We start from the raw sequence: 17,131 nt of genomic DNA on the forward strand, positions 1-17,131 counted from the left end.
ATGATTGCACCCAGTCAATTTCATATGAAACTCACTAGCAGCAATGATTGTTGGAGGGCTGGTGATGGATGTGGTGGTGATATAGCCAATCCTGCTACGACCGATTCCCATATACTGTGTGAAAAATATTTTCTTCTCCCTGAAGTCATAATCCAGCGCCACTAGGTTGTAGCCCAAGTTCACTGTTGGATAGGGTGTGCTGTGATCCGTTGGGTCCAACCTCAGGCTGTTCAGTGTGTAGTCAGTGGTAAAAACCAGGAATTCATCTTGTCCATACCCACATGTTACCCCATTACTTAGGAGCGAGCCATGTGCACAACCACATTTAGGATGCTCCTGGTCTGGAATGGCAAAGCAGAATTGCTGGCAGCGACCGTTATCCTCCTGGCAAGGGTTGAAGTCAATCTGATTGGCAGCTGTAGGCTGAACATGAGGGTCAAAGATGGTGACGTCCTTCAGGTCAGCGAGACCGTCCCGGATCACCTAGTGCCAACAAACAAATGGGAATTTGTAGTTTGTGTTAGAAAATGTATGTATGATTTAAGATTAGGCTGAAGGCCATCAATTAAAAGATTCAAACGCCACACAAGGATCACAAGCCAAATATGTTTTAGCAAAATACAACTATGACAGTCACCTCTGGCTGGTCAGTGTTTGCTGGGTCCTTAGGAGCCTGGAAAAGCTTCCCAAGCTTTCTATCCACCCACAGCATGTAGTCTCCAAATACAGCCATCCCGGTTGGAGCTGGATATCTGCTTCCATAGCGGATTATCTGCCTCTGTGTGCCATCCACTGCCATGCGAGAGATCATGTCAAGAACATCATCTGTCCAGTAGAGGAAGTTGGCAGTATAATCAACTGTAAGGCCTCGTGGTGAAGCCAGGCTCTCCGATGCCAACACTGTGCGATTCGTGCCATCCAGCAGGGCCCTCTCAATCTTTGGTGTTTGTCCAGCGTCGGTCCAAAAGAGGTAGCGGAGCTTTGGGCTGATGGCCAAATCCCTAGGCTGATCCTGAGAGGACTTTAGGAGAATCTTTCTGTAGGTGGTGTTAATGACCAACACCTCCAGGAAGGTCTCAGCTTCAAAAGCATTGGTAAAGTAGAGATTACCTTGGAACAGAACAAGACAAATGAGCTTGAGGAACAAAACATAACTATGCCAAATGTTCTTTATTATCTTACAGCGGCAGCTTCATCAATATAGGTAGAATAATTTAATGTTATACCAGCAATCCAGTCTACAGCCAAGCCTTGAATGCCTCTTCTTCCAACTCCTGTAGAAACAACACGGCTGAAATACCCGCCATCCGTTTTAGCCCGGAATATCCCCTTGTAGGAAGATGAGGTGCTGTTATCAGTCCAATATAAAAATCCAGATGCGATATGAAGGTCCAACCTGTCCTTACTGTAATAAGAAGATGCTAGAAAGAACAGTATTTGGGTACCAGTTAGGGCAAATCTGTTTTTTATGACTGAAAAAGTAACTTGATCCGGTTTATTAGTGAGAGTTAGGGTTACGTACATCCACCAACAGGCACCATGGCCTCAGAGTGGTCTGAACTGTTAATGTGGAAGCCACGGATGTATTCGAGAGTGGAGATGATGGCAAAAGATTCATACTGATCACAGCTGGAGCCATCTTGTGAGAGGAGGAATCCTGTGGTGCAGGCACAGGTCTTCTGATTGTTTGGTTTAGGCAAACACAGGTGAAGACAGCCCCCATTGTTGGAGCTGCATGCATTGGTGGTTCCAGCTGAGTCTGATGTGGGAAAGACAAACATCACTCCATGTTATTATGACATTCATACAGTTTCAGTTGAGTAAGTTTACATATATATATATATTGCACAATGTATGTATGCATGTATGCATGTATGCATGTATGCATGTATGCATGTATGCATGATTTAGATGCATGATTTAGATAAAGAAGAATATTTTACTGAAGGATAGTAATGACTTTTTATATATAATAGTTTTATGTAGATTTTATTTTTTTTATACAGGGGATTTATTTCGAGAAGATGAAATACATGTAGCCTAAAACAAGATCCTGTTGTGAATTGCCCTTGAAATGATCTTCAACTTTTATATAATGTAATCTACAATCTAATTTAAATTAATAACACAATCAAGATGAAGATCAAACATCTTTGGAGCTCAAACTCAATCTACGCCCTGTGATTAATAATTTACACTTCCTTATGTCCTGTGTCCTCTGGGATGGGCTCCAGCGTTCCCTACTAACTGTGTACGGGAAAAGTTGTTTGAGATGAGACATGGTCGATCTACGTACTGTCTCTGGCATGTATTTTGAGAGCTTGCAAGCCTGACATGCTGCTCCTCATCACCACCATATTGGCACCAGTGTTCTTGTCCACCCGTTCAATGACTTCAAAGTCAGAGTCAGTGTAGTAAAGGTAGTTCTGGTAGACTGTCAGCCCCCATGGACGGGAAAGGCCACTGACTATTGTCACGCGGGACACTCCATCCATGGTGCCGCACTCAATCTGGGCAGAAAAAGGAAGAAAGCAAAGAGAGAGGGATGACTACTGTTTTACAAACCTAAAGAATTATTTCAAAGTATAATACTTCGGTTTTGTATAAAGTAAATGTTAAACAAACAGTTCAGAAATTGTGCACATACCAATCCTGAGTCGGAGACACCCCAGTACAGTTTACTGGCAGATATGTCAGCAGCAATAAAACCAATTTTCGCTAGGTTTCCTCCGTAAAGATTCTTGATGTTTGCGCCATCCATGTCAGCGCTGGCAACCTTTGAAGGAACATTGCCTGATCCTCTATCTGTCCAAAATAACTTCCTGTGAAGGGTTAGTGTAAATGTGAATAGAGACATATAAAACAAGCCTTAAGGAAAGAAAGAAATTCTAATTTAGGCCAAAGTTAAACTGAAACTCCCAAACTTTTCACAGTCATGTACCCCTTCAGACATTTAACCTGAAACCATGAACCCCCTACTTCTGCACACTTAAAAAACATAATCATGTAATATCATATACAGCCCTACAATGAATATTACCTACTCTAATAATAATAATAATAATAATAATAATAATAATATTTGCATTTCCTGAAGAAAATGTAAGTGAGGATACATGCTGGCCTGCGTTGCAATGCATTAGCTTATCATTGGCATAAGCATTATCTAGCATTAGCTTAGTAATTCCTACTAGTAAAGGTTCCTTAATAGTCTTTCTGTTGAGCAGCGTTTGTACTTTGGGGTTGGGTCTCCCTTTAATAATTCTATTTAAGATATACTTTGGCTACAAAGGTATAAAAAGATAATACACATAGGTCTTTACTAGTTCTTTTTATATTTGACATTTTTGGTCGGTCCCTGTGATCCTGAAAATAGGAGGAAACGGGTCATAAAATGGATGGATGAATTGATGGACATTTGGTTGGTGAGATTATTTTCCTTGATCTATTTCGCTTTATTCCTGCCAGAATCATTGCTCAATTGATTGCTGTAGCCAATGTCGACTCTCTCACTCAAAGAAAAAAATGGAAATGCTGAAATGTGTATTTCACCCCTTTCCCAAGAACACATATTTTACTCGCAAATAAGTAAGTGTCCATGTTACATGATAAGAACAGAATTTGATTTTCTTATTAAACAGAAGCGTTACCCTCGAGCTGGATCCAAAGCAATTGCAAAGGGCTTTCCTGCTCCTTCTGGTTTTCCACTTGAGGTGATAATGGTCCGCCTGTATTTCTGGCGGCCATCAACACGGATAACCTTCATGAAAAAAGGAAATGTAGGAAAATTGAACTTTAAAAACGGTACAAAAAAAGGTCCTATAATGATTGAGATAGAATAGCGGTTAGCTAAAGTCATTCAAAAACATCACAGCTGATTTATATTTTTCAAGAGTGACGGTCATTGGGCAATAAAACCTAATATTTAAGGAACCTGCGCCAACTGTGGACATCAGAGTTCACTATGCTACTACCTTAACAATGAACAATTTCCTTCACTGCTTGAGTTAAAGAAGCAGCAAACCCTACCCTACAGTAACTGTCGAAGGGAAAAACTGAACATTCATTAGATAACTATGGTGTATTAGATGTGGACTTCTAAAGCCTACAGTTCCCAAAACAACCTTTGTCTATGTCATCAAAACTTAAAAAATTTAAAAGCCTCAAACTTTTTTTCTGTGTAACCATGTCCTCTTATTTTTTTGTAATTTTTCTGCCTGCATTAGTTTGGCCTATTACCTCGATGGCTTTAGCAGTGGGATTTGTGTAGTACATCATTCTGCTTATCCAATCAAAAGCCAGGCCAGAGGGTAAACCCAAGTAAGCAGCTGGTGCAAACTCGGATCTGTTGGTGCCATTGGTTCTAATCCTCCAGATAGAACCCTGATATGAAAATAAAATGAGTCATACTGTAACAAAGCAAGTTTCCTATAATTGAAACTAAGTGACTAAAATGGCAATGGTAGTTATCTCAATTAATGGTTTCAATGGCATAGAATAGTACTCACAGTGCTTTGCACCCAATAGACAAACTGTTCCTTGTCATCAAAGTCAATATCTTTTCCTTGAGTGATTCCTGACACAGGGGCCATTGCATTGTTGGAAGGGTTATCGAGGTCCAAAGGAATGCCAAAGATTACCGAATCCCTGACCACCATTAAGAAAGGCGTTGTGTCTGAAGCAGAACAGAAGCATGCACACTTGAAACTTTTACTTGCAGGCTATATATGACCATATATTTATGGTGTCCTGAAATGGGCTAGAATTGCAAAAAATAAAAAATAAAAAATACCCTGGATACAGGTACGCTGGTCGGCATCCAACTTCCAGCCAGATTGGCAGTGGCAAGTGTAGTATCTGGGTCTCAAGGCTGCCAGCAGGCAGAGCTGAGTGCATAGATGTTCTCTGCATGGGTTGATGGCTGAGTACACAGAGAACAAATTACAACCAAATAACATTTGTGTTTGAAAGAACTTTTAAAATTCCAGATGATTGTATATAACACCATTAGGGTATCAACCTGTTGGTTGTTTGATAGGATGGTCCATTGCTATTCCCATTGGCTGGTAGACATTATTCATGAGAGTGGTGATGTTCCCACCGTGGAACTTGTTGGTCCTCATCACCTTACTGGTGTAACGCTCTGACCAATAAATGCTGTCCTCGAAGATGGTCATGCCGTGTGGGTGTTGGAGAACCTGGTTTGAGAAATTAATGAATTAGTCAAATTAATTTTATGTTGATAATGAAGTTCATCTTACCATGTCACTTGCCATGACCTGATGGCGGTTGTTGCCATCATAGTCGCAGTAATCTATATATTTAAGATAGGCATCAGCAAAGTAGACTCTGCGTGTTGTGTAATCCAGGGCCAGGCCATTGGGCCAGTACAGTTTTGTGCTGACAATAACTCGTCTCGAAACACCGTCCATGTCGGCTCGCTCGATCCTTGGATTCTGACCCCAGTCGGACCAGAACATTAAGTTGGTGCTGATTCAAAAAACAAAACAAAAAAACTTAATTTAAAAATGTAAATGAAAATGTTTTGGCAATTGAGTGTGGTTAATAATTTGCAAACGGTACCCAAAAAACAATTTTGCAAATATTGTGACAATGGTCTACTAATAAGTAAAACCCATACAAAATTCCTACTAGTTTCGAGGGTCCAGAGCTAGTCCACGTGGGCTGGTAATATTTTTGTTTAGGAGGACCTTCCTAAACCGACCATCCAAAGTAGACACTTCAATGTTCTCCATGACGGAGTCGGTCCAGTATAGGTTGCGACCCACCCAGTCTACTGCAATACTCTCAGGTACCATCAGACCTGTGGAGAACACCTTGAAAAACAAAGAGCACACAAAAACTACAGTGCAGTGGTTTCAGGGCGGACATCTTAAACTTTTGTACAATTGTGTTTTGTTCTACCTCTCGCTTTTCAGTGCCATTCAGGTAGGAACTCCATATCCTCTTCTGCGAGGCATCAGCCCAGTAGATTTTGGAAGTCACACTGTCAAAGTCAACACTTACAATAGAGGAACCACTTGCTACTGGCCTTATCTGAGGTGGTTTCTTGTTGATATGATTAGCGATGACTTGGCTTCGCTTAGTAACCAAAAGTACTGCAGCTTGAGGATCTGATGACAGATAAATACCAATGATTCAACTAAAGTGTGTTCAGAGTTCAAAGCCTTCACTTTGATTTACAAACATACACTGCGTACCTGTAGCTTTGCAGGTGCGTCCATCTGGCTCCAGGAGGTAACCCCACGAGCAGTGGCACCTGAAGGTTCCTCTCTCATTGTAGCACTGCTGGCTACAGAAACCTGGGATCAAACACTCATTGATGTCTTCACAGGTCTTGGAGTCATTGAGAAGTTGAAATCCTGGTTGACAGAAGCATTGGGCTCCAAATGGTCCTTGGACACAACCAAAACTACAGCCTCCATTGTCGAGCGCACAGTCATTCTGGTCTTTGAGACAAAATAGAGCATTTCATTATATTTAATAAATGTGGTAGACATGCCAACTATAGCCTACTATTTGCACTCACTGCAGATTGGTGACTCGTCTGCTCCATTTGGACAATCCCTTTGACCGTTGCACACCTTGTTTAGGTCAATGCACAGCTGGTCAGTGGGGCACTGCCATTGTCCAGAAGGACATCTAAATGGAGGTGTGGGGCAGTTGATTTCATCACTCATGTCCCTGCAGTCATTGTCACCATCACATGTCCAGCTATTTGGGATGCATATCTTGTTGACACATTGGAAGTAATTGGGTCTGCAGGTAACAGTGGGGCAGGAGTTGTGTTCATCAGATCCATCCTCACAGTCTGAATGGCCATCACACTCCCAGTTGCCGGGTACGCAGAAACCATCAGCCTGGCATTGAAACTCATCATCATGGCAAAGGCCGGGCCCTGGAGTGGCTAGAGAGAATAAGTAAAATCATCAAAAAGTGTTAGGATTTGGTTCATATGGATACAACTAAATAGAATAACCAATGTTTCTTTTTTGATCTGCGTGGTTAACTTACGACAGTTGTATTCGTCAGAATGGTCCCTGCAATCAAACACTTTATCACAGCGATAGCTGTTGCTGACACACTGGTCCCCACTGGCACAGGCAAACTCATAGGATGCACAGGAATAGTCTTCAAAAAAGGCAAATTAAGGTTAACAAAATAAAGTTAACAAAACTGCTACATTAACACAAAATTAGTTTGCATATAAATTCTGTTCAATACACTTTTTATCTTAAATGGATTCTATTATGGCACTTGATGAAGAAAAGAAAAAAGTTTAGATTCCTACCGCAATTGCTTTCATCTGAGCCATCCAAGCAGTCCTGGTCTCCATCACACACATAGGAGTTGTAGATACATCGGTGATCAGGACACAGGAAGTAGCCAGGAGTACATGTAGTGATGGTAGAATCTAAAGATTAACAAAAGCTAAACTGTTATTCCTGAAAACCCGGTTAGAAATGTGAGAAAATAGTGAAACAGTTGTACTTACTGCAGTTGTGTTCATCAGAGCCATCACCACAATCATTGTCACCATCACACAGCCACATTTTAGAGATGCACCTATTGTTGTCGCAGGTAAAGAGGCTAGCTGCACAAGTGGTGGGCACACGAGTGGGGCAGTTGATTTCATCAGAGCCATCTCCACAGTCGTCAATGCCATCGCAGCGCCAACTTGAATAAATGCAGTGCTTGTTATTGCAGGTGAAAGCTCTTGGAGAGCAAGTGGCTCCTGATGGACGAACAATGAACATTAGATGTGTCTATACATTCTGCATTTCTACCTTTACTTACCTGTATCAGTGCAGTTGGCCTCATCTGTCTTATCTATGCAATCTTCAACACCATCACAGCGATATGAGTTGGGCCTACAGCGGCCTTCATCACACTCAAAGGAAAAGTCACCACAGATGTTGACAGGTGGATCAACAGAATCATCCTTGATGCAGTCCCTCTGATTAGTCCCGAGTTTCATTCCATAAGGGCAGCCACACACTCGGTTGTGGTTGGGAGTGGGGAAACAGAAGTGGCTGCAGCGTCCATTGGCCACTGCGTTACAGCGGCTATTGATGGCTGCAAGAAGGAGGATGAAGAATCAGTGACGACTGACTGGTAGCTTTATTCAGGGAAATATGGACTACTTCTGTCCCGATTCGTCAAAGTTCCGTTGCGTAAAAAACTTACTGCTGTGGAGATCAGGTGTATAAGCCTTAATGTTCATCATGGAGTTGATTCCTTGTCTGATCATTATGTTTCCACCTCCATCCCTTTTTCGCATCTCAAATACAGCTCTAGTTCTTGTATCAGCCACATACAGGAAATCTAAAAAACAGACAAATCATGTTTGGATATCAGAAAAGACAAACCTGCTCTGACTATTACCATATTGAATGTAATTCAAAGCAATAGATAGAATATTGATGTAGTCTGTCAACATACATATGGCAAAAGTGCTTGATTTACGACACAACTTAGACTGTTATATAGGTGAATAGAGTCATTTTTACTTTTAAAGATGTTTAAACAACATTTGTACTTCAGAAATTGTGGGTTTTATCACTCTAGGTCGGCACAAATAACACATGATTTCTTCTAACTGAAGAAAAATAAATAATTTAATTCAGTTCAATTCAACTTTATTTGTATAGCGCAAATTACAACAAAGTCATCTCAATGCGCTAATCAAAATAAGACCACTGCATTCTCACCTGAATAAACTGCCAAAGCGTAAGGTTGAGTAATTTGTCCAATGTTAGTAAATGTCTGTCTGTCATTTCCTCCAATGTAAATGACGCCAATTTGATCCAGAAGATAATCGACCCAATAGAGTTTGTCCGTCCTGTACAAAGAAATGCCCGAGGTAACCGACTCAGAAATACAAAAAATGATGTTCAAAATGTTCAGACGTTATTCAATTGACTTACATAAAATCAAGAGCTAGTCCATATGGATAACCCAGTGTTGTGTTGACAAGAGGAACCACATTACTGCCATCTGTGTAGCTCCTCATTATAACTGCTGGGCGGTACCAGTCAGACCAGAACAAGTAGCTGTGAACCACCAATATAATATCAAACTAATGCTAAACAATTCATTTTCCGGTGCAGAAAGCCGCTAAAAACAAACAATAATTGCAATTGAACACTTACCCTGCACCTGGATGGACTGCAATTCCCTTTGGGCTCCTCAATCCAGTGACAATATCCCGCCTGGACTTATCTGTGACTTTAAATGCCACCACTGACTTGTAACTTGTTGTGGTCCAAAATAAAACCTTGGAGGTCCAGTCGTAGGCCATGGCATCAACAGTTCCCACTCTGTATCCGGTCAAGATTTGCTGAACTAAAATCATTAAAGTCAGAAAAAAACACAAGTTGAGGCAAAGAGCAAAACTCTTCATAGTGGAATCATATATAATGTGTAATTAATCTATTCACCTGTGCCGTTGAGGTTTGACCTATATACAAGACCTCTACCTCTATCATTGTAAAAAATAGCTTCTTCTTTGCCGTCAAACTCTACTGCAGAGCCAGCAAAAGATGTTCCAAGTCCTGTGAGGGGCAGGGTGATGTCCTCCTGGAGGGAAAAGTTCAGAGGGATTCCTCGCACAGCTAGAGACGTTGCCAACAGCAAGTAGTCCTTCACCTCTGTTTATAGAGTTATACAATGATTGAAAAACACAACTTTGGTTAAAGAAAATAGAGAAGCAATTTATAAGACAATCTCTGTTTCTATCATTTTGTTTGTCATTGTGAACTCACTGAAGCAACTCCGACGGTCTGCATTCAGGTCGTAACCATGGCGACACTTGCAGCGGAAGCCCAGACCGTCGTTATCGGAACGATGACTTAATACACAAATCTGATGACAGCCACCATTATGTCTGCCACAAGGGTTCATGACTGCAAACAGAAATGGTGACTTTTAAGGAAAAAAGAAAGTCCTGTTTGGTGTAGATTTTAAGAAGAAAAAGTCGGATCTGACAGGCAGACAGTGGTGCATCCTTACCAAAGGGTTGCGCGACAGGGTGCGATACCACAACATGGCCTGGCCGCTTTGCTGTTCGATAAAGGAGCTTTGGATTGCTTCCGTTGAATCTATTTGTCTGGATGACACCCATTTTGGTCCAATCAGTGAAGAATACATGGTTTTCAAACACAGCAATCCCAAAGGGATGTGGGGATTGCAATGCACCATTCAGGACTATTTTTCTGAGGAAAATTATATAATATATATATTAAACTTCTAAAAGAGCTAGAATAAACACATAACACCGTTCATGCGAGCATTACCTGTCCAGACCATTGTAGGTCACAGTCTCAACTGTGTCAAAGTGGCTGTCAGACCAATACACCCTTTTGGTAACAATGTCAAGGGTGATTCCTGTTGGTGATCCAAGCCTAATTTTAACCAGTGGTACACGATTACTGCCATCCATGAAGGCCCGTTCAAGCTTTGTCTGGTCGTTAGCAATGCCCATATCAGTGAAAAACATGTAACTGCATAAAAAAGAAAGAAAGGAGGGAAATGATGCAAAACATATGTCATTCATTCAATTCAAGTAAAAAAAAAAAATCCATGCGGCTAAATATTTAAAACATGATATGAAGTGAATAAAGCTCACCCCACAGTTGGGTCCAAGGCCAGACCATGTGGGGTCTGCAGGTTTTCAGCGATCAGCGTGATTCGATCTCCTCCGTTAAAGTTGCACATATCAATACGCTCCACCATCGCCTCTAAAACATATAGCTTGAAGTTGATCCAGTCCACAGCTAGGTTTTGGACATTCTGGACTGCAGTGGTCAACACTTCCTTTATCTCATCCCCATTATAGTTGGCAGAGTAAACCTAGTAGAAAAAACACATTCGTTTTATCATTTGAGAACATGCATCCAAGTCATTCTCTGCATTTTAACTTCACTCTACATTTAGGGTGTAGCTTTTGAGCATACTCAACGACCTACTCTTGACCTACTCCAACCTGGCTTATCTCCTAGTCCTGGGATTCTAACCAGCAACCAAACATCTTTAAATTTATGCCACCACTGTCGGTAAATGACAAGCAGGTGTGATTTGTTCAGTTTCAAACTGCTTGAGCAAGTTCCCCAAGGTCTACCCCCACCCATTCCCCTGTGATGATATAATTCACAGACCTTTTTTGTGTAAGTATCACTCCAGAAGATGATGTCGCTGAGGTGGTGGTACGCCACTCCTACAGCGAAACCTCTACCCTGAGAGGGCACCAAAGTTCTGACGAAGCGCCCGTGAATATCAGCCATCATCACATCACCCCCATTGGTGAATATGAGCTGAGGCACACCAGCTGTAAAAATACAACACCGATTAAAAGTTATTACCATCAAAGTTCTAAAGTCTTTAGTTGTTCTGAGGAACTTTGAAACTTTGTCTCATCTACGGATATTCTCATAAATATTGTTCCTTGGTATTTGACTGTGTCATTTCTGTACCTGAAACGTTAGCTCTGCAGACATGACCTTGCTCCATAAAATATCCATCAGCACAGCTACAGTGATGTGTTCCTGTACGGTCTTCACACAGTTGGTCACAGATTCCCCAGATCTGACAGTCATTGTAGTCTGAGCATCAGAAAAAACAAGCTTCAGCAAATAGCCAGAGTGAAAGTGTCCATACAACCATGAACTTTAAACTATTACTTGTGTTTGAAGCTAAACAAAGATCCAGCGGACTCACAAGTTTATCCCGACTCACCTACACAGGAGCGGCTGTCATTGGCAACAATAAAGCCATCAGGACAGTAGCACGCACCCCCCTGAGGAGATGGGTGGCAGAGGTACTCACAGCTCAAGGCAGAGCATCGATCCAAGCCTATGTGTCAGAACAGCAAATTCACATCATAGTCATACTGAAATACATTTAATTTTCTTACTCACTGATCCCGATGACTATAAATATCTGGCAAAAAGCATCGTGAGACAGGTTAGTTTCACCCTACTGATGATGTGTTGTTGCTACAGTAATAGGTTTGCGTTTCCTGAAAGCTCTTGTTAACTTCATAAATGTTTGTATGCCAAAAATTGATCATTATAACCTGAAAATTACCTTTTAAAAGTTAATTTCAAACTGTGTATGTGTTAAGAAAGTGATAAGGAAGACAGAAGTTCTGATCATATGACAGTCCCAGCATCTGACCTTTTATGAGGACCCCATGTTTACCACCTTTGCACCTTGATTTACAGTCTCATGAAATCTGCACCGTCACACAGATTTCACAGCTGACCAGGTCACTCATGACAAACTAGAATATATTCAACACCTCTTCAACGGAAATCGGCAAAGTTGGCAAACTAACGAAAAACTCAACTCAATTCAAAGTTATAATGTTTAAATGATTGAATTAAATGACATACTGCATGTTTGCTGAGCTGTTGAGTTGGTCTCATCTGTAGCTCCAGGGCAGTCTGGTTTTTCATCACACACCTTGCCGACTGGTATGCATGCCGATGAGCCTGGGCAGCCCCACTCACCAGGGTAGCAGTTCCTAGAGTTGCTATCTAAATACAATAAAACCAGACACTATAACAATATTTCAAACCTTGGTTTAGAATGTGGTAAGCTGCATCTGAAGCTCTATTTCAATTTGCACTGGTGTGTCTCTGAAAACCTTGTAAGAAACACATTTTGACAGAAAATCTGGAATTGTTTCATTTTAAAAGTCCTTTTCTTACCACATCCTCTTTCATCGCTGTAGTCGCCACAGTCATTGAAGTTGTCACACACCCACATTTGAGAAATGCACCGGCCACTTGTACACGTAAACTCACTGCCACTGCAGCTCTGGTACACTGAAAACAGTCATGGGTTGCACAAAGGAGAGAGAGCAGCTAAAGTGATTGTATCAATATTAATAAACCATAAGACTGACTCTCTAACTGATAATTACCACAGCCTTGTTCATCACTATTATCCCCACAGTCATCCCAGTGGTCGCACACAAAGGACCGTGGGATACAGTAACCATTTGCACACTCAAACTGGTGAAGTGGACAGCTCTGAGTTGCTGTAGAGAAATGTTGATGAAAGAAATTCATATATTTCAGGTATTTGCAAAACGATTTTACTTGAGCTAATTACATTAAAACTTAAACTTTAAGGAAAACCGCAAAAGGCACATTTGGATTTCAGTTTAACAACCTCAAAAACAACTTAGAAATACAAATTTTCGATTATGCCAACTCTTTTCTATCTTTCCCTTTCTGTAAAAAATTGTCCTGTGATTAAAAAAGAAAAAAAAAACAGAATTTAACAAAACCTTTTTAAAGTGGAAAAATCCTGTAATATTTCCATAAACGTCAAACAGAAGGAACTAAATATTTTTCATAGATGTCTAGAGGCTTTTTCCTTCTTATTTTTTTTTTTCTTTAACTATGACCAAATACCAAAATGTGTTACTCATCTGTTGATATTAAACAAGATAGTTAAGGAGGAACCTTAGAAGAACTGAAACAATGTAACTGTCAATGTAAGATTATAGTTAGCAGAGGTGGACAAAGTGCTGATACTACAAAAAATACTCCAATTCAAGTAAAAGTAGCTCAGTCAATACATTGCTTTATTGAAAGTACTGAAGTATTTGCATATAAAATTACTTAAAGGTAGGGTCGGCGATTTTCAAAAGCTAGCATGATTTTGAATGTAGCCTCCCTGATGGCTCCGCCTTTACCCCCTCCCCCCTCCCCTTTGTGCTCCGTCTCACTCACATGCATGTGCACAGCTGCTGCAAAAGAGGAGCTCAGCTCATCGCTTGTATAATGTAGAAACTTTGTTGTCTCACGTCTCATTCAGCAGTAAGTAAACAATAAACTTTATCATTATATATGTTTAAAAACGTGACCAAAAACTCAAGAACGAGCAGGGAGACGTAATTGGTTAAAAAAAAAAAAAAAACGGTTCGTTTATTTCCATTGGTTGAAGTTATTACAGGTTTACACCTGCTACAGTTGACGGATTTTCTTCGTTCCTTTTTGAGAGCACATAAGATCTTAACTTAAAAAGTGTATTTGGAGAAAATCGCCTACTCTAGCTTTAAGTAATGAAAAATCTCAAACATAATTTTCATCATTGTGATTGCAAATAAGAAAACACTGATGCACAATCTTAGATGTTTAAACTTTATAGCACTGTAGTATAACTGTTTAACACTGTATGCGTTTCATGAACTACCATATCATTTCGGTTTGTGTTTAAACAACAACAACAAAACACAAGACCTAAATAGGTGTGCTTTAGATCTGTGTTGTTGTACTTTACTCACTGCAGTTGAACTCATCAGAACCATCTCTGCAGTCCAGCAGCCCGTTGCAGTGCTGGGAGTTGTTGTAACAGGCCCCGTTAGCACAAGTCTTCTCAGTGCAGCGAGGATAGTCTGTGGTTAAAAACAAAATCAAACAAAACACAAAGATTCCTCATAAAAAGTTATATACCACGCAATATCTGACAGTGACTAAAAACGACTGCTTTTAAAGACTTACTGCAGCTGTTCTCATCAGAGTCGTCCACGCAGTCCTTCACATGATCACATCTGTATTTGCCAGGGATACACTGACCTTCCTGACAGGTGAATTGGTCCGAACTACAAGTTTGTCCACCTGGACATCAATGAACAAAGTTCAGACTCTATGTAACAAAACAAAAGCCAGATTTTTTTCCCTGCTGCTGCACTTTGGTTCATCTAAAACAGGGGTCACCAACACGGTACCCACAGGCCCCAGGTAGCCTACATGCTCTAGTCATGTCACCAATAAACTCCATCTAATATCTGATTTACTTTCCAGGATTCAATCTCGCAAAGATAAATACATGTGACAGATGTAGTTAGTATTTAATAGAGTTCAGTATTGCTGCACTTTATAAAGTTTTAGTATTAAATTACCATCTTTAAATGTTTATTTTCACGAGAACATTATGAGAAATGTTTTTAAGTGTTGCAGATTTATAATATGATGAGATACTATGTTTTTAAAAAACGCAAGGGGGATTTTCTTAAAATATGGCATAATTGTTACCTTTTACAAATGTTACGTTATAGGATTAGTTAAAAGTTGTTTGTTAGTAGCTCGTAAAATAGGAAGACGATCAATTTCAATGAAATGTAATGAAAATGAGACAAATAAATTAGGCGAAAGTAAAGTGTTGCATGTTGAAACTCAAACATTTCCTACTTTTTTGAGTTATTGCTAGCCTTCCTTATTATCTTACCCTCTAACTAAAGTGAAACTGTGATCATTTTGTATTAATGGGAGCCATTTGGACTAATCAGCACCTGCTGTATCTCAGTTTCAGACAGGTTGGTGACCACTGATCTGAAGTCACAGAGACATTGTATTATACGTACCGCAGGTTCTTTGCTCATCCGACCCATCGACACAGTCTTCCTCTCCATCGCACACAAATCCAGAAGAAATACATTCACCACTTGTCACACATTTGAACTCCTGTGAGGTGCATATATGTGCTGCCATACAGAAAGGATAAAAAAAAAAAATAGCTCAAATTATTAAGAATCAACTCTTTGGGTTGATTGCAGTTCTCTTCTTTTCCTAAATTACTGTACTTATTTATTTATTCATCCCCCCCCCCCCCCAGGTGTTTCCTGAATTAACTGATTATTATAATATTACAGTAGTAACACTTACGACAGTTGAGCTCGTCTGAATCATCTGTGCAGTCTTTGGTGCCATCACAACGCCAGGCTTCATTGATACATTGACCACTGTTGCACTGAAACTCGTTGCTGCTGCATCTTCCTGCAAAGCCAACATTCATAAAACATTGGTTTACATTGTGTTCAACAACTCTCCCTTCAAAATAAGATTATTTACCCAACGATTCAGTTTTGTTTTAACTAGTTTTTCCTGAAAGAAGTGGCTCAAAAAAAGACAAGTGTAGTTTATAGCTCCCTTGACTAATAAGTGACCGTGTTTATTGCAGTAATCGTGACTCTCATTTCCTCTTAAAAGACAATTTGAACCTAAAGGCATGTGACTCGCTCTTTAAAGGATGGTTAACTGGTCCCAGTGAAAAACCAATCCCCTCATTTGACCTTGGAGCGTGTAAAGCAGTCATTTAAATTCAATTACAGTTGTCACTAATGACACTCTGACGCACTTTCGGTGTACTTTACAAAAAGTAGAATACAGAATAGAAATAATTGAAAATATATGCACAATTTATTCTTTTAGATGTATTCTCTATTCTATATTTTCCATTTACAGAACCCAGTGAACACTATGGTATCATTTAAGTAAGATTACAAACAGATTATTATTATTATTGTTTTTATTTTTGTTATTATTATTATTATACATCAATGTTGTATAGCACTTTTCTGGGTACTCAAAGTCGCTTTACAATGAATGTAGCAGTGTTGGGGTTTGGTGCCTTGCTCAAGGGCACCTCTCCAGCTACCATAACAACTTCCGTTTTTTTCCTGGAAAGTCACTGTCCACATACTGTATTTGAAAAGTTAACCCTAAACAAGAACCAAAACATATATATTTCTCTCTACTAGATAAAATAAAAAGAAACAAAACAAATCAAAATACAATACTAAACCATAAAAAAATCACATTTTTTCTAATTTCAGATGCAACTAAGAGAAGTGATGTGTACCAAAGTTACCACTAATGACAAACTTCATTTCTTCCATTTATTAAATAGGACATGATGTGTATTCCAACCACTTTAGGATGGGGACTTATCCTTCCATCTAAACAAATTTTATTTTTTTTTTAATGTAATTTCACCCTTGCATATAGGTACTTTAAACCTTAGCTTTGATGTAAAGAAATGGAAAACCACATAACGTCTAATATGCATATAGATTTGAATAATACAGAAAATTCAATCTACAAAGTAAATTATATACATAATCACAGTTTGAAATGAAACAAAAATGAAAAACATGTATTTAGTCTCATGGTTTTGGTTGCTATTTTAAATACTTGAAATGTAAATTTGATCTGATAATTAATGTAAATTTACGTTAAAGTCCTACTGTACCTCTGACAAGTTGAATTCCTTGGCAAAGCAGAAGCAGAGGCAGGAGTCGAAGACCTCTCAGGCTCAT

At 39.7% G+C, this 17,131-nt stretch overlaps 1 protein-coding gene across 1 annotated transcript in view; it reads right to left on the reverse strand.

The window, feature by feature from the left end:
* The window catches only part of lrp2b (low density lipoprotein receptor-related protein 2b), a 32,563-nt gene extending 15,432 nt beyond the window's left edge, over positions 1 to 17,131 (reverse strand). Inside the window, exons 1-40 of the mRNA XM_028476024.1 lie at positions 17,065 to 17,131; positions 15,699 to 15,809; positions 15,398 to 15,517; positions 14,535 to 14,651; positions 14,318 to 14,428; positions 12,947 to 13,063; positions 12,732 to 12,848; positions 12,414 to 12,557; positions 11,755 to 11,871; positions 11,493 to 11,621; positions 11,178 to 11,347; positions 10,649 to 10,872; positions 10,317 to 10,523; positions 10,033 to 10,235; positions 9,786 to 9,926; positions 9,462 to 9,671; positions 9,174 to 9,366; positions 8,949 to 9,074; positions 8,733 to 8,863; positions 8,209 to 8,346; positions 7,819 to 8,097; positions 7,517 to 7,756; positions 7,313 to 7,435; positions 7,036 to 7,152; positions 6,551 to 6,928; positions 6,222 to 6,470; positions 5,926 to 6,134; positions 5,653 to 5,837; positions 5,262 to 5,490; positions 5,021 to 5,198; positions 4,793 to 4,921; positions 4,509 to 4,675; positions 4,240 to 4,383; positions 3,651 to 3,760; positions 2,648 to 2,822; positions 2,297 to 2,510; positions 1,523 to 1,759; positions 1,227 to 1,421; positions 638 to 1,110; positions 36 to 483 (exon numbers count right to left, since the gene is read on the reverse strand). Of these exons, the coding sequence (XP_028331825.1) occupies positions 36 to 483; positions 638 to 1,110; positions 1,227 to 1,421; positions 1,523 to 1,759; positions 2,297 to 2,510; positions 2,648 to 2,822; positions 3,651 to 3,760; positions 4,240 to 4,383; positions 4,509 to 4,675; positions 4,793 to 4,921; positions 5,021 to 5,198; positions 5,262 to 5,490; positions 5,653 to 5,837; positions 5,926 to 6,134; positions 6,222 to 6,470; positions 6,551 to 6,928; positions 7,036 to 7,152; positions 7,313 to 7,435; positions 7,517 to 7,756; positions 7,819 to 8,097; positions 8,209 to 8,346; positions 8,733 to 8,863; positions 8,949 to 9,074; positions 9,174 to 9,366; positions 9,462 to 9,671; positions 9,786 to 9,926; positions 10,033 to 10,235; positions 10,317 to 10,523; positions 10,649 to 10,872; positions 11,178 to 11,347; positions 11,493 to 11,621; positions 11,755 to 11,871; positions 12,414 to 12,557; positions 12,732 to 12,848; positions 12,947 to 13,063; positions 14,318 to 14,428; positions 14,535 to 14,651; positions 15,398 to 15,517; positions 15,699 to 15,809; positions 17,065 to 17,131 (7,372 nt within the window). The remainder of the gene's footprint in view (positions 1 to 35; positions 484 to 637; positions 1,111 to 1,226; positions 1,422 to 1,522; positions 1,760 to 2,296; positions 2,511 to 2,647; positions 2,823 to 3,650; positions 3,761 to 4,239; positions 4,384 to 4,508; positions 4,676 to 4,792; positions 4,922 to 5,020; positions 5,199 to 5,261; positions 5,491 to 5,652; positions 5,838 to 5,925; positions 6,135 to 6,221; positions 6,471 to 6,550; positions 6,929 to 7,035; positions 7,153 to 7,312; positions 7,436 to 7,516; positions 7,757 to 7,818; positions 8,098 to 8,208; positions 8,347 to 8,732; positions 8,864 to 8,948; positions 9,075 to 9,173; positions 9,367 to 9,461; positions 9,672 to 9,785; positions 9,927 to 10,032; positions 10,236 to 10,316; positions 10,524 to 10,648; positions 10,873 to 11,177; positions 11,348 to 11,492; positions 11,622 to 11,754; positions 11,872 to 12,413; positions 12,558 to 12,731; positions 12,849 to 12,946; positions 13,064 to 14,317; positions 14,429 to 14,534; positions 14,652 to 15,397; positions 15,518 to 15,698; positions 15,810 to 17,064) is intronic.

The sequence above is a fragment of the Gouania willdenowi genome, chromosome 19 (genome assembly GCF_900634775.1).
Source record: "Gouania willdenowi chromosome 19, fGouWil2.1, whole genome shotgun sequence".
In the NCBI taxonomy this organism is placed as follows: domain Eukaryota; kingdom Metazoa; phylum Chordata; class Actinopteri; order Blenniiformes; family Gobiesocidae; genus Gouania; species Gouania willdenowi.